The sequence below is a fragment of the Caretta caretta genome, chromosome 3, assembly GCF_965140235.1.
Source record: "Caretta caretta isolate rCarCar2 chromosome 3, rCarCar1.hap1, whole genome shotgun sequence".
Classification (NCBI taxonomy): domain Eukaryota; kingdom Metazoa; phylum Chordata; order Testudines; family Cheloniidae; genus Caretta; species Caretta caretta.
Window position 1 is genome coordinate 171,524,486 of NC_134208.1, and position 23,982 is coordinate 171,548,467.

The 23,982-nt window shown below is 40.5% G+C and overlaps 1 protein-coding gene across 6 annotated transcripts in view; it reads left to right on the top strand.

Annotated features, from left to right (window-relative positions):
* The window catches only part of EML4 (EMAP like 4), a 252,082-nt gene that overhangs the window by 200,257 nt on the left and 27,843 nt on the right, over positions 1–23,982 (top strand). For all 6 annotated transcript variants that reach the window (XM_048843029.2, XM_048843026.2, XM_048843028.2 and 3 more), the window contains 6 exons: positions 4,274–4,408; positions 4,626–4,761; positions 9,599–9,750; positions 14,486–14,611; positions 14,771–14,902; positions 15,387–15,454. In XM_048843029.2, the coding sequence (XP_048698986.1) occupies positions 4,274–4,408; positions 4,626–4,761; positions 9,599–9,750; positions 14,486–14,611; positions 14,771–14,902; positions 15,387–15,454 (749 nt within the window). The remainder of the gene's footprint in view (positions 1–4,273; positions 4,409–4,625; positions 4,762–9,598; positions 9,751–14,485; positions 14,612–14,770; positions 14,903–15,386; positions 15,455–23,982) is intronic.

Consider the following 23,982-nt stretch of genomic DNA (forward strand, 5'->3'; position numbering starts at 1 on the left):
ACTTTTTTCATTAATGCTTTTTCTCTTTGAAGTCCTGGGGAGTTTAAGGGGCCAAAGGATAAATAAAATTTGCTACTGCTTTTTGAAACTGGCACATCTAGGTGTAGCCAAAATCTACAAGTGGGAGTTCTTACTCTTACACTGTCAGCTGCCTGCTCTCTGTCAGCAGCTTTTCCATCCTCTTTGTTTGGAAGCAAGGGTCAAAAACATGAACATAAGGTAAGGATAAGTATTTTAGAGCTGACTCTATGACAGCCAGAACTGACTACTGAGAGGGATTTTCTGGCTTCCAGTTCTCCGATATTTTGATTTGCCATTTGTTTTCATGGAAACTAATGTTGCGTCATCAAAATACAGTTATGTTTGAAAATATTACTGTCCTGATTCTGGTTTCACCTTTGTTTTACACTGCTCTACTACCTCCACTGACCTCAGTGGAATTTCTTCTGTTTTATACCAGAATCAGCCCTTAAGTTTTAAAATGTTTACCATATGGTACTACAGTATTTTTCTCTTTTCTGACCCTTATCCCATTCTGAAATGTGAATGAAAAGATAATCTCTAGATGGAAGTTGCTGGCTGCCTGATGAGATGTACAATATTCAGCTATTTATAGAGCTTAGGGTCAGAATACATCATTAAATCTTCTAGTCTGACCTCCTTTACATCACAGGCCATAAAATTTCGCCCTTTTACTCTGTACTGGACCATAACTTGTGTTTGGCTGTAGCATATCTTCTGGAAAGACATCCAGTCTTGATATGAAAACATCAGCAGATGAAGAACCCATCACTTCTGTGGTTTTCAAACTGTGGGTCGGAATGTAAGACACTGGGTCGTGGCGGCTCTGGTCAGCACCGCCAACTGGGCCATTAAAAGTCCCGTCGGCGGTGCTGTTCAGCTAAGGCAGGCTAGTCCCTGCCTGTTCTGACACTGCGCTGCTTCCGGAAGCAGCCAGCAGCAGGTCCAGTTCCTAGGTGGGTGGGGGGCCACTGGGCTCCACGCGCTGCCCCCGGCCCCGAGCACCAGCTCCACGGCCAATGGGAACTGGGGGGGGGGGAGGCAGTGCCTGTCGGTGACAGCTGCGCTGAGCTGCTTGCATGGCTCTGCCTAGGAGCCAGACCTGCTGCTGGCCACTTCCGGGGTGCAGCGCAGTCTGTAGTGTCAGGACAGGCAGGAAACCTGTCTCTGCACCCCCACTGTACAGCTGACTGGGAGCTGCCGGAGGTAAGCCCGTGCCTGAATCCCGTGCCCCAATCCCCTACCCCAGCTCTGAGCCCCCCTTCCAAACCCAGAGCCCCTTCCTCAACCCCAAACTCCTCATCCTCAGCCTGCACTCAGAGCCCTGCCCCCATCCCACACACCAACCTCCTGCCCCAGCCCTGAGCCCCCATCTCAAACCCGGAGCCACTTCCTGCACCCCAAATCCCTCATCCCCCAGCCCAGACCCCTGACTCCCTCCTGCACCCCAACCCTCTGCCCCAGCCCTGAGCCCCTCCCACACCCTAAACCCCTCATCCCCAGCTCCGTTGAGTCACGGGCATCAACAATTTTCTTCAACTGGATCACCAGAAAAAAAAGTTTGAAAACCACTGCTCTAGTTAGTTTTCTCCAATGATTCATCATCCTCACTGTTTGTTTGTTTTTTGTTTTTTGTTTTTTTTTAAAGTGCCTTAGTTCCTATTTGGATATGTCTGATTTCAGCTTCCAGCCATTCTGCCCAGTATGTTCTCCCCATGAAAGTACTTATACACTGTTTTCTTTTTGATAAACTAAACAGATCGAGCTCCTAAAGGCTGTCACTGTATGGCATTTTTTCCACCCTTCGAATAATTTTTGTAGCTGTTTTTCTGCACCCTCTTCAGTTTTTCCCACATCCTTTTAAAATGTGGGCACCAGAACTGGAGGTCTGACCTCCATTCCTTGTTCCTAGATCTATAGCTTTACATTTGGCTGTATTAAAACACATTTTGTTTGATTGGGCCTAGCTTACCAAGTGTTCCAGATTACTATGTATGACTGCCCTTGTAACAGGGCAAGCTCCTCTCCTTCCCTCACCAACATTCTCTAGATGTCTGTGAGTTATTTGTTAACTCTGCCAAGACACCATCACAACCCCCGTGCAGCATTTCTACCTACCCTGTCCTTCGCTCCTCAGCCCTTTCTCCAGGGAAAGGAAGAGGAAACAATTTTGCCAGCTGGAGAATTTGTTTCCCCTGCTCTCTGCTAGCCCTCTCTCTCTCTTTCCTTTTGCATTTCCCTCCTGTGCTTTTTAACTACCCTCCCAGCTAATGCTAGGGATAGTCCTTAACACCCTCAGTCCACAGTCTGATTACCTTTACTCCATTCCTTAGTCAAGTCTTCTCTGGGGGGCAGCTAATTAGTGTGTAAGTGACGAGAGTGTTGTCACATCTGTTAGCTCTCAGGACTCTTTACAGCCCAGTCCTTTGTGTCATCTGCAAATTTTATCACAGTGATTTTATATTTACTTCCAGACCATTGATGAAAATGTTGAATAGTGTCAGGCCTACTGCCGATCTTTGCAGAATACCATTAGAAACACCCCCGTTCAAAGATGGTTTCCCACTGACCGCTATTATTTTCAGATATATCAATTAGCCGGTTCTGAATCCATTAAACATATGCTTTATTGATATTGTTTGGTGCTAACTTTTAATCATATTTAGGCTAAACATTATTTTGTCAGGATTGATGTTAGACAAAGTGGCCTGTAGTTTCCTAGGTCATCCTTCTCGCCCTTTTTGAATATTGACACAACATTAGTAGCCTTCCTGTCGTCTGGAATTTTCCTGGTATTCCAAGATTTATTAAAAATTAACATCAGCAGTTTCAAGTGTTAATTTAAAAAGACCTCTTTATATTTTATAAATGCTTTTGGTTTCTAAATTCTGTAGTACTTCAGTCCTGAAATCTGGTATCTTGAGGTGGGGGTTTGTTTTTGTTATTTTTTCTTGGATGGTCATAATTATTTCTTGGAATGCAGGCAAGTTGTGCCCCAGAGTTTCAACTTGGGGTCTGATCCTGCAAGTTGCTGAACCACATTCAACAGCCATTGGCTTTAATGGGAGTTAAAGGTGTTCTGCATCACTCAGGAGGTGCTCTGCACCTTTCAGGGTTGGGCCCTAAAATCTAATAGTTATAGGGTTTAAAGTTTGTGTGTGCATGTGTATACATGATTATGTATATACGTGTGTGGTTTCACATATACAGTGAAATATCATTTAAGTTACCACAGGTGTCCAACAAAAATCACTATGGTCTTCTAATGACCTTGAATAAGAATTTATTAAATACATATGGGGATAGTTGGGATACTCTCATGGGTCCTTATTCAGCAAAGTATTTAAGCATATGCTTAAGTCCCATTGAAGCCAATGCTTAAATGCACATACTTTAAGGTACGCAAAGATTTGATTAAGTGCTTTGTTGAATCTGCACCGGAGATTGTCTTCTAAAGGTATTGTCTTGTACAGGTTTCACTTAACTTGTATTAATTACTGGATAGCAAACGAGTCTTATCTGAAAAAATTGTAAAAAAAATGAATCTGTTGTAAAATATCTTATTGGTAAAATGAAAGATTATTTTAAAATTAATAAAATAATAAAATTTGCTTAGCTATTACTGTTCAGAAAAGGTACATCCAACTTGTGAAAAGTCCCAATCTATTTATAGTAAGAGACTATAGGGGGCTATATTTATTATCTGTGAGTTATGTAGCTTTTTCAGAGCAGGGGGGAAGAACCAAATAGAATTTTTATAGGATTTCAGAAAATGAGTGAACTTAAGCCAAGTGTATTATGATTGGCTGAGTTACCTCTATCATAAATCCATTATCCAAAACAATGAGATGCTCATATGTGTCTTGAAATCAGACAGCAGCAAGTTTTTGTTTATTTCATCCAAAAAACATCTCTTGTGTTTTTTCTTGTTTTCTTTTGCAAAAGGCATGCTTAGCGGGGGAAAGAATGCTATGCCAAAAGATCATTTCAGATTAATAAAACCTCTCTTTCTGGCTAAAAATCTTATGAAATCTTTCAGAAATGTAAAAGTCAACAGCAAACTAATATATATTCTTATCCACACAGATCTGTGTGTATGTTTTTGTATATATACATTTATACTCACAATACCCTATATACTCTTTTTTATCTGTGTAAAACTCTGTGTGTGTGTGTGTGTGTAAAATAGAAAATTAATATCCATCTGAATAAATATTACATTAAGCTCATGGTTTCTTCATTGTTTCTGTAGACTACAAATGAAGTTGTGCTTGCTGTAGAATTCCATCCAACTGACGCAAACACAATCATAACTTGTGGCAAATCTCACATATTTTTTTGGACCTGGAGTGGCAATTCACTAGCAAGAAAGCAAGGGATTTTTGGGGTAAGAAATATTTTTGCGCTAGGCCAGATTCATAAATGAATATAATTGGAGTCAGTGGAGTTAGCCGCTTATGCCAGGTATGAATTTGGACCACCGTCCTTATTATACGTGTTGGATGAAGAAATAAATTATGAAAACTAGAAACTATTTTTTACACATGTGGGTGTGCATGTGGCTGCACAATTACACTCTAATTTCTCTTGCTGTTCCATTTCAGAAATATGAAAAACCCAAATTTGTGCAGTGTTTGGCATTTTTGGGGAATGGAGATGTGCTCACTGGAGACTCAGGTGGGATAATGCTTATATGGAGCAAAACTACTGTAGAATCCACGCCAGGAAAAGGGCCTAAAGGTACAGTACACTCACAGTTAATTTTACAGCATGATGGTCTGCAGAAGTCATACATACAAAAGATTGTGTTAGGATGACAAATATCAAAATAAACCCGTCCATATTATGTACAGTGCTTTCTCTTGAGTTTTGCAACTGTCATTATCATGGTTGGGCTTGATGTTTAAATTCCATGTCCTGTGGTATGCAGGAGGTCAGACTAGAAGGATCATAACGGTCCCTTTTGGTCAATTAATCTGATTTCTTTTTTATAAAATCGTATTGCAAAAACAAACCATGTGAAAACGTGTTAATTGGTTTCTCTTTTGTGTCAGTATGCATATGACAATGCCGTTTCACTCCCAGCTGCTGCTAGAATCATTTGTTAAAGGCAGGGAGAAGCATTCTGTTTTATCTGGGATTGCAGCCATAGAAATGTCTATAACCCTCCCTAGAGTGGCAGAGCTAAAGAGGGGGAGGTGATCGCTTGACCAGAGGGTTGAACCCTTACCAAGTGATAAGAACGATTGTCATAACATTGCACCAAGTGGAACTGGACAAAGAAATTCAGTGATATAAATGCTCCAGTCTGCAAGAGTGCCCAGCCTTTTTGACCCAAATGGCTAAATGGGCTACATGCCAGGACCCCAAGAGGTGCTTGTAAGTTGCCTTATAAATTTGCATAATGATTTGTATTAAAAGTATCCATGTATGACCACACCATTTGCTTGTGTTTGTATCTTCCTTGATAGTAGCCCAATCTTAGACCATGCTGAGCTTCCACAACTCCCATGAACATGCCCATTGACTTTACACCTTGCTGGAGCTGTTCAGCACCTTGCAGGACTGGGTCCAAAATGAATAGAAATTATTTTGTTTGAATTTCCCAGCAATAAAAATAGTGTAGTTAATCAGACTCGTCCTCACCCTATAGTTTCAGGGAGGCTCCATGGACTACATTTGGCTCTTGAGGCATGCTTTGGGAAACCTTAAAGTCTCAAATGAATATCCGTCATACAGAAAGCTTATATTAAGAGGACCTGTATGTAAAGAAAAAAGTGTAATACAGAACTGTAGGATTTACCCAAATAATAATAGTTTCTAACTAAGCAGGTGCTCAAATCCTGACACAAAAATATACTTTAAATACCATTTGATTTGGCATTTGGATTGAACTTGTTTTTTAGGGTGAGCTTTTTGTTCAATTAAAATTAAAGAAGAAAAATGAATTGCTACTAGACATATGGAGAACTGGCACTGTTGAGCCCTCAGGTAGCTTTTAAATTCAAGGATAATTATTTTACTTGGCAGCTATTTCAAACACTCTGACTTAAACTGGTATCCCAGGAAAATAGTCATGTAAATCTTTAAGTGCAAATCTATTTTTATAGGAAAATCTGTTTGTTTGTTTTTTGAAACCACTAATTGAAATGGAAAAATAATTAAGAAAATATTAAATGTTTAGTTAATTTTATAACATCTGGGCAAATAGCTTTTGCCATGATCATCTTAAAAAGTTTTTGCCCATGATGGCTGGAGTATTTCATACATGTGCTTAATTGCTTTTTTTTTAGTTAGTTTACCATGTTGGATTGGTGATGAGCTTTTACCTAGACCACCTTTTTTTTTTTTTTTTTGGTAGGGTGTGAAACCAGATTTTAAAAACCTGGTAAATTGTGCCCTACAGACAGTAAAGTAAAGTGATATCCTCTGCTTTTCTTAATTTTTAAGAAAATATTTGAAGCTCTAGAAACTAGCCTTTTTATATTGCTTCATATCGCAGGTAGCAATTCCCATTTATTTGCGCATATGTGCTCAAAATATAGTCTTTGAGTAAATATAATAGCACAATAACTGCTAACTATATCCAAGACCATTTTTTCTTGTTTTTTTGTGTTTTGAAAACATTTTTGTGAGAAAAGTGTTCACATCAGTAATTGAAAGGACTCATAGCATTTTCGACTGCATCATAGGATCAAATTAATCAGGAAACATCAACTGGGTCTACAAAGTTTCAAATACTAATATATATCTGACACAGTCCCCTCTGGTAGACATCTAGAAAACGTACCCATTTTGCACTGACCCTATGGCACAATTTGAAATTGGCAGATATGCCCTTTGTGGCTCATGTGCCTTGCCTATCCTTCAGGCTAAGGGTTTATTTTAAGAAGTGCTCACGTAAGAGTATCTTATACATCTGTGCATAAGGCAACATCCTCTAACAGGCATTTAAGAGAAACCTAATTCTTCAGAAGTGAATAACAGTCTTCTGGAGGTTAGCATCTAGTGATTAGAGGATGGGACTAGAGATTGGGAGTTCTGGGTCTTATCCTAGCTGTGCTGCTGAGTGACCTTAAGTCACTCAGGTCAACATCTTCAAACTTGTGTGCCTAAAGTTAAAACTATATCCAGGAATATTTTTAAGAAGTGGTCTAAATAAAGTGGGAACTGTGGGTGACCAGCATCTCTGAAAATCAGTTCAACTTCATTTAGCTGTTTGATTTTAGGAATCAAAGTTTGAAAATGTTAACCTTTATGCCTCATTTTCCCCCTTTTGCAAAGTAATTCCTTACCTCCCACTGTATATATATAAGCATTATGGAATGCTACTAAACGTTGGCCAAAGTTTCCAAACTTAGGTGCTTGATGTTGCTCCTAATCTATATATTTAGACACATAAATAGCAATGGCCTAATTTTCCAAGATGCCAAGCGCCAATAAATCCCGTGCGTGCTCAATACCTTTGAAAATCAGTCCCAGCTTTAGCAGGGTACTTATGCCCACTTCACATGGCATATATCAACATCAGAGTGGCTCTTGATTCAGTCTTTAGGTCAGCACTTTGGTTCGCACAGAAAGGATTTGGTGTTCCAGATATTCTGCTGAATCTGGTGCACGATCCTCATACCAGTACCAGTAAAAGTGTACATAGGTCCACAGCTTTTGCCATGTTTCTGCACAACCTCAGTTGTGCAGCAGGAATGCATTCTTTCCCCAGTTCTGTTCTGTTGAGCTGTCAATTGGATATTTGGATTTGCTGTTCAACATGTCAGAAACAAGGTTAGTCAAGAAGTGTTCACCAACCCAAACTATACTGATGATGCTGCCCTGCTTTTGGAGAAGTCAGAAAATTTCAGCTTCACCCACTAAGAGGCCACACACACACTACAGGATTGAATGTCTCGTGGCAGAAGACCAAGATCCAGAACCTTGGAGCTGGGCCACCAGAACCCACAGTGCAAGTGGGATCAAATACTGTGGAGAGCATTGATGAGTTCATTTACTTAGGCATCAAGCAGAATTCAAACAGATGCAGCAAACCAGATGTTCTTCAAGAATAGGTCTCGCCACCTCCTGCATGAAGTCCATGCCTCACTTATGGATGCAAAACCATCTTTGCGGTGAGACAGAGTTTGGGATCTATCAAACCTGTGTGCTACCTGTATTGCCATATGGGTCAGAAACCTGGACCCTCTTACAGGCAGACTTGGAGCCGCAGAGACATTTAATGTGCACTGTCAGCACCAAATCCTGTGCATAAAGTGGTATGACTATGCGAAATGTCATAATCTCAGTGGTTTGGCCTTCTTTCAGTCACTCGTTATATTTGAAAGTGGCATTGCATGCTCTTTGGCCATGTCTGACAAAAACATCCCACCACACTGGGTTCTCAAACTCTATATCAATGTACAAAGGGGTGCATGCCCTGACCCTACCTGGCACCAGCCACAGTGCTGTTCCAGAGATTTGTGGATTCATAGGATTGAGCCTGGCCTGTGAACTTCGCTACACAGTGTCTAGTGTAGCACCGTCAACCGTGGCCACGTTGGCTAGCTCAATGGTCATTGGTAGGCTTATGCATGTTTCATTATTTGGTTATGCAGGTTCCTAACTTTAAGTGGAACTACTCATGTATTAAAGTTAGGCACATGCTTCAATAACTTACTGAACTGGGGCCTAAATGTGGACTTTGAAGCCTTACTTTAAGCAGCCCTTTTTTGAAAATCTCAGCACCAATTCTGAACATTTTAACCATTATTATTATTACGTATTACTGTTGTCTCCCTAATTTAGTAAATTAGACAACATTGCACATTCAAAAGTTATGAACTATAGCTGCTAAAGTTAATGTATAAAATAATCATACTACTATTTTTTGGTGAATTCTTAGTCTCTTCTGTTTGAAGAAGGCAATGCAGACACAGTTGGAAATTGAGAATTCTCCTCTTTTCTGCTTTCACTGTGCCTTTTTACCTATCCAGTCCTATTCATCCTACATTCACCAGGATCTTAGGAGGTAGATCCTTCGCTTGGAGCACCTATGATTTAATTTCAAAATAGATCATAATTGATACATAGAGAGTTTTAGGTGAGCCAGTGGGAGTGTCGTGCTCCAGAGACTTTACCATAATTGATTCACTTATTTTGGTCCTCATAAGACTACAGACAAGGATTCTTGAAGGGTCACATTTGCCAAAAGAACTTAATTATTTACATCAGCTGATAACACGATAAATGCTTTCCCTCCCTAGTTCCACAAAAGTAATTGTTAGAAGTTTCTCTTGCCCCTTTTGAGAAATGCTTTCCCTCAGATAGCAGCGAATTCAAAGAAATTTTAGTAGCAATCTCACAAAATAATCATACAGGTGAGCAGTTCTTTGTTTTATCTTCTAGTTTTCTGTAAGAAAACACTACCACCTTTTGTTTGTAATACTCATTGGAACAGCCTCAAACATCCAATACAATTTCTTATTGTACAGTGCCACGTAGTTCTTGTTCCAAAATGCAAAGTTTTGTGAAATCCAAACTGATGATAAAAATGAGTGGCATTCATTATATTTTTTCGTGATTGTAGGTGTATATCAAATAAGTAGACAAATCAAAGCTCACGATGGCAGCGTGTTCACACTGTGTCAAATGAGGAATGGAATGCTGCTAACTGGAGGTGGGAAAGACAGAAAAATCATTCTGTGGGATCATGATCTGAACCCTGAAAGGGAAATAGAGGTAAGAGAGGAAGCACAACCCCTCACCCGTCCTCACTCCCCCATACTTAAGTGAAGATACTGTACATAAGGAAAAAATCAGTATTTCATAACCTTTTTGCATTATTTTTTGCTGTTTTCCATTTACAAATCCAGTAGTTCATTTAAAGAAAATTGTATAAATAAAAAATTATTAAGCCTCAATGTAGCTTTGTATTACCTATAAATGAGGTTCAGATACTAATCAGGAAAGGATGATGAGAAATTTCCACTTTCTTCTTCTGTGAGCCCTTCTTGGCTAGATTTTACTCATCCCTTTAACAACAAAAATGTTATTTAGCACCACCCATCTTCCAGTATCCTCACAACAAAATTACCTCTTTGGAGAGAAAAATATGGTTCTGGTCAAAAGCAAAGTAACCAAGATGTAATCTCATCACATTTTCCTGTACGCTGTAAGATAGCGAACGCCCTTTACATTTGATAGATTGCTTACAGAATACACAAGAATATTCTGTACCTAAGAAATAATGATTGGTGTGAGGAGGTTGTTTTAACATTATCGTTACTGCTTGATCTGCTTGATCAAAACTATTTACTACCATTTCAAAGTATGGTATCTGTACACAATTTTGGTACATAGCAAATCCAAGCAAATTGTGATTACTTCTCTCAAATAAAAATGACACTTTGTAGTATTTTAGAGCAGCTGTAACAGCCTGTCACTGGTACGCTATAGTGACAAAGGTACAAGGAATAGTTTATCCCTTTTACATATTCTTTATAATGATACTTTGAATTGTGTTTTCTATTTAACCAGTATCAACTTATCACAATGATGAATTCACAGCATTTTGGAAAACTAAATGTAGCAGTTAAGCAAATGAATCCCCACAATCTTTTTTTAAAGAACTGCCTTGAAGCTAATTAATAAGTGTATCTAATAAGTAAACACCAACTGAGAGAGAAATTTCTGTTACAGTTGGTAAACAGTAATTTGAGCAACATTGATGATCATCTCCACATTCCCTTTTCTAATGTGCCATATACTCTATACATAGTAATTATTTTGGGATGAAAAATCTTGCCAGTAATTAAATTAAATAATTAAACAGAAAAGGAGCACTCAGAATAGGACAACATATCGTAAAACAGAACAACATTGTGTAATACAGTTTAAACATACAGTAAATAAAAATTATTATAGGCCAAAGTAGTTGCTGAGAGTTCATGAACATCCATGAAAAGTTAATAAAATAAGGATGCATTTGGTAGAAACGACACAATTTTTCTTTCAGATTTTCAGTGTGTAGTGTTTAAAAATGTAAACATCGTATTCTGTGTGTATAATCCAGTGGTGGGCAACCTGCGGCCCGCTGGCCAAATGCATCCCATCAGGGTAATCTGATTGCAGGCCCCGAGACATTTTGCTGACATTGACCGTCCGCAGGCACTACCGTCCACGTCCACCCCCACCCCCTGAGTTCCCAGTGGCTGCAATTCTCTGTTCCCGGCCAATGGGAGCTGTGGAGAGTGGCGCCTACAGGCAAAGCGGCCACAGGGACATGCGGGCCTCAGGTTGCCCACCACTGGTAAAATCTCTACCTACATGAAGTCTTCAGGAGCTACAGTAACATTTTCTAAAGCATCTACGTCACCTACGAGCCTAAGTCATTGGCTCCTAAGTCACTGGCTCCTAAGTCATTAAAGCCGTTTTGAAAATTTTACCACTCCTCTTTCTTATCACCATGTATTTTTAGACAAATAAATGAATATATGTTTTCTCCCTATCCTGGAAATAGCTTGTTTGAGTATGCTAGATTCTAATGGATCTTAACAGTTATTTTTTTTAAATTAAACCCTAACTTATTTATAACGTTATGACACTTATATACTAATACCCTGATTTTTTTCAAAGATGCTGAGCACTCTCAACTCCCATTGACTTTCTTGGGTATATGTGGGCATTGTGTGTCTCTGTATCTGACCATAAGGTGCCAGATGTATTACAAATGTCCAAAGGATGACCTTTTTTTAAAGAGGGATGTGTGTACATGAATAGATAGTCACACAATAATTTAAAAAGTGTGAAATAAGAATTAATCAGCCTTACATGTCTGTGTCAGGGCTGAACTAAACTATAAAGACCTATTTGCTCAGAAGATTTGCAAAAGCATAAATTACTGAGCTGTACCAGTTCACATTTAACTTTTTCCACATGTTGAGTTAACTGCCTTTATTTATCAAAGCAAAATGCACATTATGGCACTGATCCTGCAAACTGTTACTGAACTTTACTTAATTGTACACACACCAGTGAGATCAATGGGACTATCGACATGCATAAAGTTAAGCACCCACCTACGTGTTTTCGGGGATTGTATATATATATTCTTGGGTGAGAAAGTGGGGAAACTCATCTTTACAGAATGACGTATATATCGTTTATTTGGGGTCAAGTCCTTGTGCATGTGCCTGACCTGAGTGAATAAATAGACTGGGTTTAGAGTGATTCTTGACATCAGTCAGGGTGGATGTGGAAGGCAGGAGGAAAGGGGGATATCGTCTCTTCCAGCAAAATACAGCTCCTACAGCAGCCTCATGGGTAAATTTCAGATTAAGTAGAGTACATACAGGTAGTGAGCACCAGTTGAGACATATGTCTTTTCGAAAGCTGGTGGAAGACAATTGTCTTACAGTGCTCCATCGGCAAGTGAAGACGCAGAGTATGTCTACGCAGCAGCTGGCAGGTGTTATACCCAATGTGGGTAAAGGTACACGTACTAGGTCTGCTCAGACTGCCTAAAAATAGCAGTGTGGGCTAGCTGCCTGAGTACAAACCTGCCTGACCCCCTTGGTATGTACCTGGGTAGCTCAGCCAAACTGCTATTTGTAGGCATTTGTTTGAGCAGAGCTAGCTCATGTATGTCTACCTGAGCTGGGAATTACACCTCTCACATACTGTATAAATATACCATTAGGTGTGACTGCTGGACCCTCATACGGGGTATCATCAATCAGTTACAATCCATATTCAATGGGGACCACATCCTGAAAAATCTTTCCTGAACCCTTTCTGGCCTTCAAACACCCCCCCACCCCCTCCTCTCTCCGCACATCGTCAGAAGTAAGCTCCCCACACACCAAGTCAAAGCAGCATCTGACACTGTCTGAACAATAGATGCAAAACCCGTAGACATTATCTCCACTGTTATCATGATCAAACACCTCCTCCCGTGACACAAGTTTCAAGATCTATGGTCTACACATACCTCTCATGTGCGGTGTACCTCATCCAGTGCACTGATTGCCCCAGTAGCAACTATATGGGTGAAATCAGACAATCGCTATGCTCCCTTGAATGAATTCACACAGAAAAATGATGGAAGACAAAAGCACCACATCACCTGTGGGTGATCACTCTATATCTGACCTCTCGGTCCTCATCCTCAAAGAAAACCTGCACAGCACTTTCAAAAGATGACCCTGGGACCTTAAATTCATAATATTGCCAGAAACTAAAAATCATGGACTAAATAGAGATACTGGAACTATGGCTTGTTAACACCAATCTATAACCAACTTAAACCCTCTCCCCCTCCAACTTTTTTTGTCTTTTTCCCCCCAGATTGGAGAGATGTTAATGGCCACTTGACCTTGAATGCACCCTTGAAATATGTAAAAAGAAAAGGAGTACTTGTGGCACCTTAGAGACTAACCAATTTATTTCAGCATAAGCTTTCATGAGCTACAGCTCACTTCATCGGATGCATTCAGTGGAAAATACAGTGGGGAGATGTATATACATAGAGAACATGAAACAATGGGTGTTACCATACACACTGTAGCAAGAGAGTGATCACTTAAGGTGAGCTATTACCAGCAGGAGAGCAAGGGGGAAAAAAGCCTTTTGTAGTGATAATCAAGGTAGGCCATTTCCAGCAGTTGACAAGAACGTCTGAGGAACAGTATGGTAACACCCATTGTTTCATGTTCTCTTTGTATATAAATCTCCCCACTGTATTTTCCACTGAATGCATCCGATGAAGTGAGCTGTAGCTCACGAAAGCTTATGCTCAAATAAATTGGTTAGTCTCTAAGGTACCACAAGTACTCCTTTTCTTTTTGCGGATACAGACTAACATGGCTGTTACTCTGAAATTTGAAATATGTGTTGTGCTAAACAATCTATTCCACCTTGTATTTTGCTGTGAGCTCTGAGTACATTTCCCAGATCAGATGAAGAGCTCTGTGTGGCTCGAAAGCTTGTCTCTCTCACCAAAGAGAAGTTGGTCCAATAAAAGATATTACCTCACCCACCTCATCTCTCTAATGTCCCCTCCACTAACATTCCCACACTTCCAGGTTTTGAAAGGGTGGAGTGAACCACCTCCTCATTCTGGCTTCTTTGGTGCTGTTCCTTAAAGCAGATATTAATAGTTTCATTAAATGTTGTGGTCTCTGTGTTCCCAAACTTGTGTGCTGGCAGATCCTTTTCATTATTTCTAGTGAGAAAATGCATAAGTGTATGAAGTGGAACTGCAGTTAAGTTTGGGAGTGATCTGATTAGACTGTGTGAACTCAGCTGCTGAATGTGGTCAATATCCTGATGTCAGATAGGTTGGATTATTCCTTTTTAATTAGAAACTGCATCTCCTGTTGATTATTGTTTCATGATACACTATAGTAATTGTGTCCTTCAAAGATGAAAATTGGTACGTGTTAAGATTTGCCTTTACAGAAATTTGTTTCCCTAGGTTCCTGATCAGTACGGGACAATCAGAGCAGTAGCAGAAGGAAAAGCAGATCAGTTTTTAGTTGGCACTTCACGAAACTTTATTTTGCGGGGAACGTTCAATGATGGTTTCCAAGTAGAGGTACAGGTGAGCACAATATTTTTTTTTTACTGCAAATTCAAACTTCTCCTCTGGTATGTATTTTCTCTCAGGACCTAAATCAAGAGACTTTTTTTGCGGAGGGTGGGGGGTTTACTGGTTTATGTCTTGGAACTATAGTAAGTAAATAATGTGTTTCCTTTTCAGGGTCACACAGATGAGCTCTGGGGTCTGGCAACACATCCCTTCAAAGATTTGTTGTTAACATGTGCTCAAGATAGGCAAGTTTGTATGTGGAACTCTGTGGATCACACACTAGAATGGACCAGGCTGCTAGATGTACGTGAGCTTTCTTCTAATGGCATTGAATTTAAAAATAACAGAGGGAAAGTACTTAAAATGTCTTTCAGAAGCATTTGAAATTAACCATATGTAGCTTGTCCTGCACAAACAGGCAAAATGTGGGAAACTGTAGCATTAAAATGGTTAGCTGGAAGGTGTTCCTGCCTCTGCAAAATATAAATATTGGTTCAAGTAGCTCAGTAGTACCTAGCACCTTGGCTAATTTTAATAGTGAACTGTCAAGTGCTGTGAAAATTTAACTTGGGGACGTGTGTGTGGAAACATCTCCCCCCAAAGCGTACACACTTACAGAAACTGGGAAGGTGGGAGTTTATATAATACTTGAATGATCAAAGCTGTGAATGATGTGTTTAACTGAGACTTTTCTTGTCCTGTCTTTTAACATTGCTTAAATATAAGGGAGGTTGTGAATATTAATACATTTGATATTAAGTCATATATCTACACCTGTCTCTTGCAGGAACCAGGGCACTGTGCTGATTTCCATCCAAGTGGAACAGTGGTAGCAATAGGAACACACTCGGGAAGGTAAATATATTTTGGTTTTGTTATGATGAGGGAAAGGAAGGGGGGATGATGTTCCTGAAATGTAAAAGTGACCTGTAAAGGAATTTTAAATATTGTGTTTTAGGCCCTTTTTTCCTTCCTTCCTTATGTGTGAAGCTGGCCATCTTGAAAGGTGGTGGTTAGGGTGGGGGAGAGGTTAAAGGTTTTTCAATTTTTTTAATTACTTTTGAAATATTTGGATTGTCAAGCCTGATATTTCCTAGCATTGAGAAGCAGTTTTTGGGAGGCGTGGAAGATGGGTGTTGTGAGCTGCCATACCTTATTTGAAAAGGTGAAATGTTGAAACTAAGACATCCTTTTCCCCTAATTTCAATTAGACATGGGAATGAATTGGTCACTAAAGAAAAAATATTAAACAACCCGCCTAAAAAATCTCTTCCTTCCGCATTTGCTCATCTTTCACTCTCTTGAGATGTCCTAATTTTATTCATTCTCCAGTAGTCATAGAATCTTCCAAGGAGTCAAGACTTGAATTTCTAAGTTTTTTTTTTTAATTAAATTAAAAAAATTAAAAGGCAGAATCATCCACCCTCTCTTTTTTTTGGAGTGGGGGGGGGAGGTACCCTTTCAAAACTTCTTTATATATCCTAAAGAAGCAAAAAAGGGCAAAGACCTTTTTCCTTTCACTCCTACCCTTTGCAGATCACCTTAAACTAATTCATAAGACAGGTGAATTATAGTACCTTCTCCTCCTCCTCCTCCCAGCCACATACACTCCCTTCATATTGACCTGCAGAGGCCTCTATCCCTAGGAAAGGAGGCAGGCCTAGTGCGTTGAACCTATCCAAAGAAAAGAGTGCTGCATTGCACATTATGGTAACAGTACAGAGAGTTAGCACAGTGAGGTAGTCCAGCCCTGTGTCTCAGTTCAGCTTCATCATAATATCCTTGCATCACTAGAGAGGTCCTGATCAAAACTCTGGATTCAAACATTTCTCAGCTTTGGAGAAATTTGGCTCTAGATGCAAATCCAAACTCTCTCTGGCTCAAGGCAACCTCTGTAAAAGACCATAAGGCCTTGTCTTCTCTAGGGATTTTTGAGCTCAGAGAAAACACTCTTGCATCCAACAGTGTTTTTACCACTGTGTCATTTAGACCAGGTCTGAGCAGGATTAGACAACGTACTGGTAAAATAACATGACCTGTTTTTTTATTTAGTGTATGTCTATAGTACAGTTGCTACAGTGGGGCAGCTCTCGGGTAGACAGTTACAATAGCGCCACAAAGTGTTTTTCCGTTGCTGTAGAAAATCCACCCTCTCAAAAAACAGTAGCTAGCTGACAGAAGAATTCTTCTGTTAACCTAGCTGCATCGACAGTGAGGGTTAGGTCAACCTAACTACATTGCACAGGGCATGACATTTTTCACAGGTCTGAGCAATGTAGCTAGGTCAACTTAAGTTTTAGGTGTAGACCAGGCCGTAGTTCACTTGATTGCTGTCACGTCAGCAAAATTTTAAGTATTTAGGGCTTGGTCCTGAGAGGAACTGAGCATTTACAACTCCTATTGACTTCATTGAGAACTGTGGGCACTCAATACCTTTCCGAAACCCCCTCTAAGATCCTGATCCAATCCTTACTTTATTTAGTGGGAGCTCCATCAGGCCATTAATCTGGAAAGAAACCTCTTGTAATTTCCGGACAAAGATATAATTCGTCTCCAGTTTGCTTGGTTTCCACTTCTTCCATGTGTTCTTACCTTTACCATCACTTTCTTGATATGGCTTTAAATTGACTCAGTACTTCTTCCTTAGTTTATTTAATAGAGCAGAAGGGCCGGATCACAGGGCAAGAACTGAGTTAAAAGAACGAGCCAGAGCAAACCTCCTGTACTAGTAATATTTGTGAAAGAGAGAGAGAGCGCCATTGCAACTCTTAGACATTCTTGAGGTCCACCTTAAACTTTGAACAAGAGTCAGAGTGGATGGTCAAGCTGTGTAGTTTGGTGTTCACTGATTTTTTTTTTTTAAAGTAGCCTTCCCTGGAGCTGGTCTTCCAGAAAATCACTTCCATTATAACATTACTTGGTCCTCTTGGTGTTAGCATCCTAATATCTGAAGAACAATATGAACTTTCTTCCTCTCCTCCTTTTGCCTTCCTCAGTCAGAGATGGTGCATTGTTATCAACCATGGCATATTGTCAGACTTCTGGGGTGGGTTTTCCCCTTCTCATTTCCCATCAGTCAGTATTTCAGTATCTTTTCTCCATTCAGGCTGTCTCTATGTAGCCTGCTACATGTGTTGTTACCTGCTACTTTAAATACTCTCTTCATGTCCAATCATAATTCTGTCCATCAGATTGTAGAAAATTGATTTTTTCATTGGTACCTCAGTTTTCTGCAACTGCAGAGCTGAAAAAGTACAGATCCTGGTGATAGGAAATCCTGCTGAAAAATATATTGTTAAGTAATGTACAGACTACCATTCCATAGTTTCTCAAGGGCTGGCAAAATTATTATTCAAGGGGAAATAAAGCGCCAAGTTGCTATTCATGTCACTTTGAGCACTATTGATCTAACCATTCAAAAGCGCTGCTGAAAAAACAGATCGAGCTTTCTTTAGATGATCCAGACATCTTTGAAAGCTACCAACGACCTCATGAGAAAACTAAAAGGCAGAGAAGACCTACTGATCCAGATCCTCAGCTGAAGTACATAAGTGTAGCTTCACTGAAGTCAACAAAGCTACATTGATTTGCACCAGCTGAGGATCTGGCCGCTGTGTTTAGCTACAGGAAGCTTTATCTCTTTGCTAGTTCCTTGACAAAACTAGTAAGTTTTTATAGCCCATTACTAGACATTCATTGGCATATCTTGCATCAACCAGATCAGCATCAACCAGATAGTTTTATGGAAATATGCAAACATTATGGCAAAAGATAATGTCCATTCTTGAATGCTACCCATTCTCTGTATCTTACTTTATTTCTGTTGACTCATGATTTCGCCAGTAATCCTGTGAGTCTACAGAGGTAAATTGCCAGCAATCATGTACTGTGCCATGGGTGCCCCGCCTGGTGGAATTAGTTTTAATTCTGTAGCTGTGGAGCTGTTCACCATCTTCTTTTCCCAAGAGCGGTATTTTGTTTTGTTTTCTTTTCCAACCTAGAAAAAAACTTGTATCTGGAGAAAGGAAATTCTTTTCAAGTGTTTGGGGGCATGACCTAGAGATTAAAAATGCCACAGTATGTGCAAGGTGCTTCAATCAGTTCATAAACAAGTTAGGCATGATATCTGCAGTAACAAATGGGAGAAATCCTCGGTGAAAATCAGCAAAGGCCAAAGACCTACGATTTTGTCTATGGCTCAGGAATATTTGTCTGTTTTAATCTGGTCTACAGATCAGAAGTCTAAGAGTTCACTTAACAGACAGTCCTTGCATTTCACAGCCCAGTAGAACTTTACAGGGCTGGTTACCATCTGCTTGCTGCGTACATTCATTTGGAAATTAGCCCCCCCCCCACCCCCCCGCCCGAGAACTTGTAGTCCTAAAGTAGAACCCAGCTGTATTTGGTAGACTGGAAACATATTTCATGGAGACTGACTCTCTCACTGGCAATTACTGTACATTCACTGCTAGACTGGGAGAACTAAGGTAGTGTGTCTATGACTAAAGCTTGTGGAAGTACAATGAACTAACTAAATTAGGTCTGACCAGCACTTTCCTCCTAAATTCATAGTTTGTCATACTGCACTGACTAGTATTACAGTTTGGTGCTAATAATCTAGTCTGCTGTTTACCTCATGATTGTACCTCACTCTGAAGAAGAAAAAGATTCCAGAGAATTAGGCAGCATGTTACATAACCGTATATCTGGTGCCAGATAAAGTTGAATGTATTAAAGGTACACAAGATGTGCATTGCAGCCTCCTTTCTCTACGCTTTCAGTAAATTACATTTTGTGCACCACTTTTGTAGATGTGTGTTGCTAGTGGTGCAATTTGACATAACCCGCTTTGAAATAGGAGTAAATCAAAGTGCACTAGAGAACTTACGATGTGTCGCAGCAGGGCCATGTGGACATTTAGTTTACTGCAGTCTCGTACAAAGTAATTTATACCTCAGCTTGCGGCGCACATGAGATGTTTGTCTAGAAAAGCCATGAGGCTTTTACGGTATTTAAAGTTTTAAGTAATTGACATTAACTAGGTGGCACTCAGGCCTCAAGGTTTGATGTTTTCGGATATGGCAGGGTAGTAAAACATTTTGATGGGACTAATACAGATGCTTTCAGGATCAATCAGCTTTACTAAGAACTGGTCCTGGGCCATTGTTTAGAAAGACTTTTTAATTCCCAAATCCCAGCACCACTGCCCACCTGAATCTAGCAGCCACCTCCCTAAGCACTACCACCCATCTGTCCCCTAATATAACCCAATAAGACCATTCACCAGCATTCAGAGCCAGCAGTCTGGTGCATGTCCCTCAGGACTTGGGAGAGTTTAGTAAGGAGGTTGCCTGCCTGCCTGGCTTAGTAAAGAAGTAGGTTTGCCGTGGCTCATTCTTGTAACTCAGTTCTTGCCCTATGATTCAGCATCCTGCCTCCTTTTTATTAAAAAAGGAAATGAACTCATCTTCTCTTTCTGTGTCAGACAATTAGATTAGGTTTCTCATTGCAGTGCACATGCTAGGAGTGTCCTGTAGGAGAGGCACGTGTAAAGTGAGGCCTTTCTCTTCCATTTTATTGCTCACACAGGAAGAGGTGTAGCAGACATCTGGACTGAAACAAAGAAAGGACCTGATTCACAATTGGTTGTGGTAGAATTACACCAGCAAAAACTGGAGTAATGTGATGTTGAATCAGCCCCAAGGAATCTAGTGCAAAGTGTTTCAGACTAATGTATTTATTTATCATGGAAAATATGATAATTGTCAACCCACTGAAGACTGCAGTTGTATATCTCATGTTCCTGTGGCCTTCCATCAGCATGTATCATATAGCAGAGTTACTATAAGGAGTCGCTATTTCTCTCCCATTGGAGATAAGGGCACAGTTTTCTCCCTCCCCGTTAACAAATTTCCCTTTCCCTACCTCAGCTGTCACAGAAATGTAGGAAAGTAGCATTTTGAGTTAATCCTGTGGCAGGAGCAGGCAAGGGGGTGGGAATGAAATTCAGTACCAGAGCAGCAATTTGAAATATCTGATTCACCCAGTTACCTTGAAAAATCTGTGTACAGCTCATAAGTAAGCAGAGTTGGCTTTTTCCATTATATTAGAGTGATATTATTGAGGGTGGTTTCTATTGCTGTCTAATAAAAACATTTTTAGCCATTTTTCCACCATTTTTGCTTAAGCCATTTTTGAGATACCTGGGTTTCAGACTCTGCATTAATAAAATAGAATTGGTGCTTCTTCTATCAAATTTAATTGTGTATACTGTTGATCCTGGAATTTATTTTAAGTTCTTTTAAGTTTCTTTTGGAATGCCCTGTATTAATTTTTACAATATACAATATGAAAATGATGGACTAGATGTCTCTGAATGAATTTGTCCCATTTATACAGTATGTAACGTCTATGTAACTGTATATTATGTTAAATGAAAAAAATATCTTCAGTGCAATGTTATAGTTGTGAGATTCACTTCTGTAATTTTTTGACATTTGAAGTCAAAGTTATCTCAAAATTAACTTAACAAGATGGCTCATCTTATATTTTTATGCTATCATCAGCGATCCCTCAAGGTCGAGGATAGTCTCTTTATTTTTCATGGGTCCTTTGGTGACTGAGGAGTCCAATTCTTGAGTTACAGGCTCATTGGCAGACATTGCAGGTGGTGTTGGAAGACAGAGTAGGGCCACGATTGCTGCGTGACAGTTATCTTTCCTTTCTTTTCTGGCATTTTTCTGCAACCAGGCCAAGGCAATTTTCTTCAAAAGTGGAAGTTCCCTCTCTGACAAGCCTTCACCAGTTATCCCTATCCTGGGCTGCTGTCTCCCAGTGTGTGGTGTCGATGCCACATCTCTTGATGTTTATCTTGAGGGAGTCTTTAAAGCGTTTCTTTTGGCCTCCCCATTTCCTTTCTCCTTTGGTGAGTTGGGCGGACAGCAGTTGTTTTGGTAAGCGTATATCAGACATGTGCACACAGTGCCCGCTCCACCTCAGCTAGTGCTGGATAATCAGGGCCTCAACACTGAAGATGGCTTCTGTGAGGACACTGACATTAGTGTGATGATCCTCCACTTTATGATGAGGACCTTCCAAAGAAAGTGCTGGTGCTGGTGTTCCAGGTTTTTCAGGTGTTTTCTGTAGGTCAGCCAAGTTTCACAGCCATGGAGGAGAGCTGGGATTACAACTGCTTTATAAACTGAAAGTCTAGTATGCGTTCTGACGTTGTGATTGTTGAACACCCGGCGAGACAGCCTGCCAAAGGCAAGGCTGGCACAGTGAATTCTGTGCTGAATCTCGTCATCTGTTCTGCCCTCTGTGAGAAATGGCTGCCAAGATAGGCAAAGTGTTCTACATTGTCCAGTTCTTCTTTGTCGATGTAGATCCTCCTTGCTGGGTCTGATGATTGACCAGGGACTGGCTGGTGGAGAACTTTTGTTTTGCTGATGTTCAGAGTTAGCCGTAGGCTTTTGTAAGCTTTCGCGAAGCAATTAAGGGCTGTTTATAAATCCTCCTTTGAGAGTGCAACTACAGCACAATCATCTGTGCACTGGACTTTGTTTATTGTTGCCGATATTACTTTAGTTCTGGCATGGAGACGAGAAAGGTTGAAGAGGTTGCCATCAGTCCGATATTGGATTCCAATGCCCTGTGGTAGACGGTCTTGGGTTAATGTTTTCATAGCTGCTTAGAAAATGGAGAAAGGGATGGGTGGCAGGACACAGGCCAGTTTGGATGACAAAGCGCTCAGAGGTAGAACCACTGCGCAGGATGGAGGCAGTCAGTCTGGTCATGGAGGAGTCTTGCAATGGTGATAAATTTTCTTGGACAGCCAAACTTTGACATGATTTTCCACAGAGCCTCACGGTTGATAGAGTTGAAGGCTTTGGTCGGATCGATAAAGGCCATATACAGCTGCTGGTGTTGTTCTTGACAGTCTTCCTGCATCTGCCTGGCTGCGAAAATCAGGTCACTTGTGCCTCGTGATGGTCTGAAGCCACACTGGGACTCTGGAAGTACTTCCTCTGCAAGAGGGAGCAGGCGATTCAGTAAGATTATAGCAAGAATCTTCCCAGCGATGAAGAGGAGGGCAATGCCTTGATAGTTGCCACAGTCGGCCCTGTCTCCCTTTTTGAAAATGGTGACGATGTAGCATTACGTAACTCAGCAGGGGTTTCTTCAGTGCACCAGATTTGGAGGAGCAGCAAGTGAAGCTTGTTAGTTACTGTTTCTCCCCCGACTCTCAGTACCACAGCTGGTATGCCATCAAGACCTGGTGCTTTATTGTTCTTCATTTATTTAATTGCTTTGCAGACCTCCTCAGGTGTTGGTGGGTTGGCAAGAGTTTCCCAGATTGGGTTTTGAGGGATGGAGTCGATGGTGTCGTCAGTAACAGTTGATTCTCGATTTAGAAGCTTTTGTTAGTTTTCCTTCCAGCACTCTTTGATGGATTCGTTACCTTTAAGAAGGGGACTACCATCTTCGGATCTCAGAAGTGTGAGACCACATGAGCTTAGTCCGTACAGGGTCTTTGTCTCACAAAAAAAGCTCCGCATTCATGTCTGTCAGCGAATGTTTGGATTTCTTTTGCTTTGTCCTCCCACCATTTGTTTTTGATTTCTTGGATCCTCCTTTGAAGTTCAGCTTTGAGCTGATGGAAAGAGCTGTGCTTCTGACTGTATAGTGGTTGGTTTTGCCAGTCACAGAAAGCTTTTCTCTTCTGGTTTGAAATGGCTGTAATCTCAGTGTTGTTATTGTCAAACCAGTCCTGATGGCGGCAGGTAGCAAGGCCAATGCATTTCTCACAAACCTCATGAAGGGTCTGTTTTAGGAATTCCCAGTCTTCTTTGACACGTGTGTTGTCATTTCCAGGTGTGCATATGGCCAGTTTTCCACTGAGGAGTGTTTGGAAGTTCTCTTGGTGCACTAAGGATTGAAGTCTTTGGATGTTGTATTGCCATCTGTATGATTTGGATTGATTTCTATGTTTCCATGCAATCCTGATGGACATGACTTACCTCACCAGGCAGTGGTCAGTCCATCAATTGTCATCTTCTCTCATGATATGAGTGATTTGGACATCTTAGATCCTGTGTTCTTACAATGACATGGTCTAGAAGGTGCCACTGTTTTGAGTGGGAGTGTTGCCAAGTTGTTTTGTACTTGTTGCTTTGTCTGAAGATTGTATTTGTGATCACAAGGTTGTGCTCTGCACATTGGCAGAAAGATGCCATTGGAATTGGTCTTACCCACTCCTTCCTTCCCAATGGTGCTATTCCATACGTTAGAATCTCAGCCAACTCTTGTGTTAAAGTCCCCTAAGAGGATTATTTTATTTGTTTTTGGAATGGATGAAAAAATTTTATCAAGGTCAGTGTAGA